This window comes from Aulostomus chinensis, chromosome 14, assembly GCF_037954235.1.
Source record: "Aulostomus chinensis isolate RoL2024-O1b breed Wild chromosome 14, RoL_Achi_v1.0, whole genome shotgun sequence".
NCBI classification, from domain to species: domain Eukaryota; kingdom Metazoa; phylum Chordata; class Actinopteri; order Syngnathiformes; family Aulostomidae; genus Aulostomus; species Aulostomus chinensis.
The window spans coordinates 23,334,942-23,343,954 of NC_141333.1; the positions used below are offsets into that span (position 1 = coordinate 23,334,942).

Genomic DNA, 9,013 nt, shown 5'->3' on the forward strand with positions numbered 1-9,013 from the left:
CGTGTATATCATGTCAGCAGACACACCACCTTTTAAAAGAATCAGGTTTATTATCGTAAGCAGGGTGAAGAAAAGATGGCCGACAGAAGGGAATGTGAGGCTGTGACATGGAATTGATTTAAAGTCCACAGCCTGCTGAGTGTATGGTGTTTAACCCTTTATCGTCTACAAGTCTGGAAGAAACAGCAGCAAAATACAAATTTGGCTTTGCAACCACGGTAACACACATCCACTTCCAGTAACACTGCATGCCACCATGTTGTACATCTCAGTAACCTTTGTCTTACACAGTCTGTAACTGACTTCAAGCTTTAGTGGTCGTTGTTCCGTCTCTTGCAGACGTCAAGTACCAATATGTGACAGCTGGAGTTGCACTGGGGTGGAAAGTTTCCTGGAAATTTCCCAAATCAATTAAAGCATCAGAATAGTTGGAAACTTTACATAGGAACCAATGTTAATATACAGGAATAAATGGGGAATTAACCGGGATGATACTTACATTTTGGAGTAATTTGTAGTAACTTTACTGTGGATTCTTCCATCTCACTCTCTCCGATTATTCACATCTTGTAGTTAAACAGGAAAGGAACTCAATTTATGAGTTACTCCCAAAGTTACAAATGTTTGCCTGCATATCTGCTTATGAGAATACAAAATGTGTGTATTTATATGTGACATATATGACAATGTTAGTGTGAATCACCCCCAAAATGTAGCAGTTTATTCCCATGGAAATTCTCCAACTTTTGAATACTAACAGAACTTTCCCCGGTACCCTGGTAACAGCTATCAAATTATTATTACTTGTCAGAGGTAATAAAAAAAATACAAATGATTCTATTTTAAAAAACAATCATCTCTAATACTCGACGGGATTTAATGCCGGCAGTGCTGAGTGGTTGTGTTGGGGAGGGGATACATGAAGAGGGAAAAGTCTAGAATGTACTTGGGCAGCAGTTCCCTCAGTAGCTTCTGCGGTAGGCTGCACAGGTAGTAGTGTAACGTCTCCGTGGTGACCGGCTTGTACCACGTCTGCCTCTCTGGAAAGTGAACGTGAGGAGGCGCTCCGATTCGCTGGAGGACGGTCTCCGCGTCGCTTTCCAGATACTCGTAGGAACCGATAAAGTCATAAGACACAGCACAAGGTTGGCACAGGTTGTACACCGGCATCCAGTGCTCGTTCATCCTCTCCACGTCCTCGTCCAGCAAGTAACGCACGAATTCCGCAAAGGTGACATCATCTCCCTTGACTACCGCGTTCTTATTGTAACCCTTCCTGTAGCGCTTGATGATCTCAGCGCCGTACTTCCTCTGGTAGGACTCGATCTCTCCAAACTTGTTCCTGTACGCAGAAAGCAGCCGCTCCATTGGCTCCCGCACGAACATGAACTTGAAGTAATGCTTGAGGCGGTAGCGGATCTCATCCGGCTTCAGAGAGGACAGAAACTGCAGGTCGCTGCGGTGGTCCATCTTGATGTTGACGTTGACGTTCTCCAGGGCCCCGCTCAGAACCTTCAGCACCCTCTTCCAGTTGGAGCAGGCCACTTTGGGGACGTAGCAGTAGAGGAAGTGGTACTCATCGTTGACCAGGATGTGCTGCAGCAGGGTCTTCCTCTGCGGGGGAGTCAGGGACCAGATACTGCGGGGCATGTTCTGACTGCACATGGCTCTGATGGTGCGGTTCCGGATCTCATGGAGAATCTGAGTGTGACAACAAAGACAGGCGACATTAACGAGACTTCAGGATGATCTTGAGTGGCTCTGAGGAAGCTGACAACTGGAAGCGTGGGTCTATTGGTTCGCCAGAGTCAATGAAAAAGCCATGGTGCATGATGGGAAATGTGGGAGCCAGTGTGTTTCTTTTTGGAGAGAACCAACTTTATAGAAGTTAATTCGCCGTCTGATCCAACAAGGCTTTAAGGATCTAAACTCAAATACTGAACGGCACAGGACGTTGAGACGCTGACGGGAGGAGTGAGGCCTGGTGGCTGATGGTTGAACCTCCCACCTCCACATCAGAGCCCAGATGGCAGCGACGCCCCTGGAGGTCCTTGGTCTTACTTCAGCTTTCAAGATTAATATTATACTTAGCTACAAGGTACACACAGGCGGGAACTAAACCATGGAAAAGGAAAAAGCAGACTGGATGATATGATAAACCTTAACTGTTTAAAGTAGAAAGATGAAATTGAACGTCTCAGTTTTTGCATTTTAAATTCCACTTTTTTCCCCATCGTCACGTTACACTTTCAAATCATCTGTTCATGTTTTCAGTTCGTCTTTTGTCAGTTATTTTAAATGTAATTCCTAATGATGTAAGAGCTGAACAAAAAAAAAACACATTCCCATTTAGACTTATTTGAATAATAACTAATTATTCTCCATAAAAAGTCCCCCACTGGATGTTGTAGAATTCTTCTCCCTCATCTCTGGAAGAGGCTCCCTACCTGGGACTCCTCGTCCGCGGCCCGGCGTTGTTTCCCCGCCTGCCGGAGAAAGTCCAGCCGCTTGCCGTCCCCCCGAGGCGGCGGGGTCTCCATGCTGTTGAGCATTCCTTTCTCTATCATGAGCAGCAGGCCTCCGGAGGCTACAATCACCAGGAAGGTTAGCACCGACGGCAGCACGGCGGAGCTGCGGCGCGCGGACACCGAACTCACCGTCGTCCGAAAGTTCATACCGGAGCTGTTGCGCGCCCCTCCGGTCCTCCTCGCCGAGGACTCCTGCCTGCGAGGGAGCATGTCTGTCCGGCTGGCCTGCTCGAATCTTACCAGGGTTTGGAAGGTGGAAGCATACTACGGTGTGAGGGAAAACTACTTCAATCACCTACCACGTCCCCATAGTTAACTTTATGGGCACGTTAGCACAGCTGTTACTACACTTCCTGTGTGAACTGTCAAAATAAAAACCTCCCTCTCGGATTTCTTTGATTATAACATATTTACAGAGACAAAGCCTCCAGGAATGAGTTTGAGTATGCTGAACTGCTGATGTTCTTCAGCCCGATGTTCTTCACAGGGTACAGAGAGAACAAATGCTAAGCTAAAGAAGTTTACAGGCAAATATTTCAAAATAAAAGCCTGATACGGTCAAAAAAAGTGCTCGGTCCAGTTACTGCTGGCACTGTAATCTCTCTACACGAATAGGATAAAATCAGCCTGCATCTAAAATGGACAACAACAAGCCACAGCACTGCAGCTCTCCATCACTCTCCATAGGAGTGGACCCGACACACAGTGTTATAAAATATATTTATGTATTTACTGTGACTTCATTCTTCTGGGCCCGAGTCCCATGTGCACACACTTATATCACTCCACGCAAAACAACTCCAATAAACAAACAAAAATAGAACATACATAAGCATCTATTTTGTTTACCAAAATAATTCCTGATCAAAAATATGAAATAGGCGTTGATAAACAGAATTTGCACACTTTTAATGCCACGGTTTTGTCGTGATGACAATATGTTTCTAAGTAATTAAAGATATTTTTATTTTTCATTTTTATTATTTTCCATTCTACAGATATTCAAACATTTAACCTGACTGGGACGCGGCCCGTCCGTGCTGCGGGATGAAGCTGGGACACAGGTTTCCTCCTGGTTATGTTCCCTCCATGAAGTTAACGCCTCCTCCTTCATGAGACCTGCTCCCCGGATACTCACCTGGACAGCAACATGCACGCACACTTTGCCAGCCAGTTTGCTGCAGTTTCAGGTCTGGAAAGGCGCAGCCTGCTGTAGGAACTCTCAGCCAGCATCCAGCCGTGTTCCTCCATGCCAGCACCTGCCTGCGTGGGCCAGCAGCAGCCGCAGCCTGACTCACCCTTCCTCACACTCATGAGTTCACATCTCTGGCGGGGCGGCGGCCGGCAGTGACCTCACCCCAGCCCGCTCACGTTTACCGGTACATGAGGTGAGAATCTATGAGTTCTCACGCGAAGGTCAAATGAAGTTTGCCGTAATGACCTGCAGATGGAGGCGCTGGGACTGGAAGTCTGACCAGCTGCTTCATCGACGACCGTGACGGTGCTGGGACTGCTGGTAAAGCCTATTAGCATAAACATGGAACAAATGCCAGGTTCTTGCAGTAATCCTCCGCTCGCCCCCGGGACTGTTGGTCCACACCAGCCAGTGACATGTCAGGTTACTGGAGGTGAGTTCAGCTCTCAGATACCGGAGGGTTTCTGAATCCCTGCCAGCTCACAGTGGATTTTCACATGTCGTGATTCCTAACCAACATATTTATTCTTGAGAGAACTCCATGTGTCATAACTTTCCTAGAAAGGCTTTGTTTCTCACCATAACGGCTGAAGAAACATCAAAACAAGCACACGTTGAGAAACGTGTCGCACCAAACCCGCCGCTCCTGAACTCGACCGTGGAAAACCAAACCTTTCATCATCACAACTCGGATCAAACACTCAAGAATAGGAGGAAGTAGTTCACGATATATAGATATATATATATATATATATATATATATATATATATATATATATATATATATATATATATATATATATATCACAGTTAATAATTCTACTGCACTAAGACAAAGCAGTGGGGCAGAGAGGCCTGTTCGTCTAAAGAAGATTATTCCATAACTAACAGCAGCCTGGTTATGATTTGCATTCCGAAGCGACTGGAACCCATGTTTGTGACCGACTGGAGCTCCGTTCATGCTCCAGTTCAAGCTCAGGCGCTCACAACGGGACCATGAACTTCTCCAAAACGATGCCAAATCTAGTTTAGTTGAGCAACGGAGGACCGTGTCCTCATCTACCAGCGGTGATAATGCAGCTCCCGCTCCGGAGGTTGGTCACCGCAGGTGACGCGCGTCAGACGCGTAGCTGTAGATGCCAGGTGTAGTTCCGCAGGCTGCCACTAGGTGGGGATAAAACCACACACAGGGATGTTCTAAAGCTGCCTCGGTTGCAGCACCGGCTCCTCCACCCGTCTGCTAGAGCAACTTAAGTGGGACACGATACTGCACTCACACCCGAACATTCCTGGCTGGAGTCGATTCCATTCCACCAGCCCACTGCAACTAAATGCCACAATTAACATCATTAATTACACCTGAGTTTCCCTGAAAGGAAACGTCACAATGGCCTCTGCTAGCGCGGCCTGTGGATGCCTTCACTCATGCGGTTGTGGACTCTTGGGTTCCTCCACATATGGTCCTGCAGCTGCCTGCCAGCCCTGCTGCTCCGCTGGAGTTGCAGCTTTCTGTTGAAGAAGAAAAACTCTGTAACACCCCACAAAGAAAGTTTTACTTTTAGCTCCTCATTATTCCCCTTTGTTTCACACTAGATTAAGAAACGGGATTAATGACATTGACATAACTTCAGGGTGGGGGATCATGTTCAAATGTTTGGATTGGCTTTAAAATGACTCTCAGGCCAGAACCTGGATCGTTGGTCAGGCTGAAGTGAGGACGGGTCGGTTCCTGATCAATGTAGACATCTTGTTCTGCAGAGCTGCTGCTGACATTAATTGACGTCAGTGAAAACGTCTTCACGAGTGGGAAGCTGAACGACCCAGAGCAGCGAGAGGCGAGAGATCTGGTCTCTACGTCAGAGACACTGTTCTTCTCATGGCTCCGTGTTGAAGAGAAGGTCCCCCAGAATCAGTCGATAGACTCGGTAATTTAATGTTGTCTTTTTTTATCAGCTTTACACGGTTTCAACGTTTAAATTTCATCGTGTTTTAGATTCATTTTCAACTCAACAGCAACATTATTCAAAAATGTGTGCAGCCCCGGTGGAGCAGGGGGTCCTCACTGTGGCCCCCCAGCAAGAAGGTTGTGGGTTCGTGGGTCTTTCTGTGTGGAGTCTCCATGTTCTCCCTGTTCCTGCTGGGTTCTCTCTGGTACTCCAGCTTCCTCCACAGTCCAAAGACATCAAGAGGGACCAGGTTAATCCAGACTCTAAATTGACCGTAGGCGTGGCTGGGAGAGCCAATGGTTGTCTGTCTCTATGTGTTGGCCCTGGTGACCCGTCCAGAGTGAACCCCGCCTCTCACCTGAAGGTTTCTGGGATAGGCTCCACCCCCTCGACCCTTAACAGGATAAACCGAAGAAAATGGATGGATGGATGGATGAATGGATGGATGGTGTGCGGCCCCCCAGTGGCTGAGAAACACCCCGGTGCCAAGAACCTTGATTTACGGATGACGGCCTGGTGCAGTATCGACAGCAACCACTAGATGGCGATATTCTCGCACTCCTTCCATCCTGGACTAAAGTTGCAAGGGGGACAGAAGAGAACCGATGTGGGCTATGACGTCAGCAGACAGATTGGAGTTAAAGAAAACGACTAAGAATGAAGGTGAAGACGCATTAAAAGAGCTCGTAACCACAAGCATGGAGAAGGTGAGAGAGTGAAGGAGAACATGTTCTTCATCAGAGGTGAGGAACATGGATCCAAGGAGCTGCAGCCAACGCCAGGAGGGATTGTTGTTGAAGTAAATATCACTGTGTTTACTGAACCTTTAGAAGGTTAATGGTTGATTTAGAACTAAAAATGTGATTTATATTCCAGTGTTGTTTTTGGCAGGCATTTTAGATGTAGTTTTAGTCTCAGTCTTTTGGACTAAATGCTTCTTAGTTTTAGTCACATGTTAGTCATTTCTATCCTTGATAGTTTTAGTCAAGTTTTAGTCAACGAAAACGCAAAGGTTTTAGTCAAATATCAGAGATACCTATAAATAAAGATACATGTGTGTGTACTTAAGAGGCCACTACAGTGATAGAATGAAGCACTGAAACTGATCCACCTTCAAAGGTGAGTTTTCCCCTCTTTTTCTTTCTCTACCTTTTACTGTTATTCTTTTGTTGCAGAAGCAGACAACACACTGGCCCACAATAGGAGTATTGTATCACAATAAAATAGGATTAAGCAAAAAATAAAAGCACACTTGACTTATATGAACGACCACAAGTCCTCCATGTTGGCTTTAGCTGCTGTTATTGGTTAAAGCATCCAGGTGTGTTGCAGACAGGCCCAGACTGTGTGTGTGTGTGTGTGTGTGTGTGTGCGCGCGCGAGAGAGAGGCTTTTAGTGCGTGTGTACTGATGATGGGGGCGTGACCATGAGGACCAACAGCTACAGCTGGCTCCATTCTGATGTTTGAGCTCTTGATTGACATTGCACGCTTGTTATACTTGGCGGGGGAAAAAACCCAGCATATTTTTAAACTCTGATCGTCCACCCACTAACAATTTAGTCAGACGAAAATGTATACACTTTGGTCACATTTTAGTCTTCACAGGGCGATGGTGACGTTCGTCTTAGTCTCATTTTCGTCATGGAAAAAAGGGTCTGACGTCGTCATTTTCGTGTTGTTGTCCATTCTCTCCAGGAACCAAGCAAGAAGACACAAATCCAACTATTTCCTCTGTGCCGCATTGGTCCCTCGCACCTGGGCTCTGTTCTGGAGGGCCCGCCAGGTAGGCCTGGATACCCAGTCACGGCAGTAGCCAACCGCCGAGCACCCAAAGGTGTGAGTGAATAGGTGCAGACAGACTCCTTTCTGCAGTCAAAGCAATAAAAACCATTAATGCTTTTAAAATACAGGTTTGAGAAGCGGAAACTAGCAGAAATGCATATTTCTACCAGCTCCGTCCGCCGTCACGGTCGCTCGATCTCAGCCTGATGGAAAAGTTAGCACTTAAAAGCTGTGAGCAGGTTCAAATCAAGGCTGCGGGTCTGCTGGGCTCCAGCGGCGGCGGGCAGCGAGCGTTGAGCGTCAGCGTCCTCCACGACCAGCTGCTGCCCACTATCAGCATTCTCTTGTCATATTTAGTGATACACTAATATGTTATGTAAGACAACGCTGAGGTCACATGCTGCCATGTTCCGTGACAGGGACAGAGTTCTCCAATAAACAGAGAGAAGTACTCCTGCTCTCATACTCGCTGTTGCAGAGACCTGTTCAGTATCTAACTACAGTGTTGGCACAGATTCCTTCCTTTACAAGATGTTGGTGGATGTCATTTCATTATTATAAATACTGAATAATATATTTAAGGGCTCAGTATAATTTAATCTTTACATTTTTAAACTTTTTTTTTTGTAAAGCGTGATAAAATGCTACGTGGCTTCTGGCAATGTTCTGGGTTCCTCATGTCGCTCCCCTGGGAAAATAATTGTCCAACCTTCTTTTATTGAGTTGTAAATTAGTGTTTCTCAACCACTGGGCTGCAGCCCATAGGTGGGCCATGAGTGCCCTCTAGAGGGCCAGGAAATGAGTTTGAAGTGAAGCTCACTATTTGTGAGGGATTTTATTTTAACAGAATATAAAGTCAATAAATATGAAAATATAATACATGTCCAGTCCATAGAAAGACAACACAAATATTAAAATAATCTATTATTTATTCTAAAAATCTTCACGCCATTTCATCAATTTGTGCTACATAAACGGAATTGATCAGGTGTGGTGTGGCCAATAATGTGAACGTTACTGAAGAGGAAATAGCAACAGACTGCTACAGTTTCACTGGAAAACATTCCTTTTGTGTGTAGATAAAATACTGATGACAGTAAATAACTTTGGAACGAGGAACAACAGGGAGCCAGAAGCCCAGTATGTGGAGGAGCCTGACTTCCATTTGACAAAAGACACTTCAATCTCCACTGATAACAAACTCCAAGTAGGTTATTAGACTAGCATTGATTAAAAATAATTTAAATCAGGCCTTTACAAGTGTGAATAGTTAGGCCCTGAAGAAGAAAAGGTTGAGATACCTTGACAAACACAATTCAATGACAATGTAAACTCGTAAGCTTAACTTTATATAAATACTTTTAAGGTATAATTACATAAAATGTACCACAATACAATGTATAATATACAGTGGCCGGTGGTACTGAACACAAGTATGGTAGCTAAAGGCTATGCTAACTTAGCCCCCAGTAGTCAGGTTAGCTTATACAGCTCCAGACGACATGCTAGTAGCATTAGCATCCACAGGGGCGGTGACGTCGATCCAATCAGCATCTCCCCG

General features: G+C 45.6%; 1 protein-coding gene across 1 annotated transcript; it reads right to left on the reverse strand.

The window, feature by feature from the left end:
- Window positions 1–48: 48 nt before the first annotated feature.
- chst14 (carbohydrate (N-acetylgalactosamine 4-0) sulfotransferase 14) lies at window positions 49–3,056 on the reverse strand. The gene is made up of 2 exons (XM_086224036.1): window positions 2,448–3,056; window positions 49–1,701 (listed from the first exon to the last, which is right to left on the reverse strand). The coding sequence occupies exons 1-2, from the start codon at window positions 2,736–2,738 to the stop codon at window positions 877–879; spliced, it is 1,116 nt and encodes a 371-aa protein (XP_086080162.1). The 5' UTR covers window positions 2,739–3,056; the 3' UTR covers window positions 49–876.
- Window positions 3,057–9,013: the final 5,957 nt, after the last annotated feature.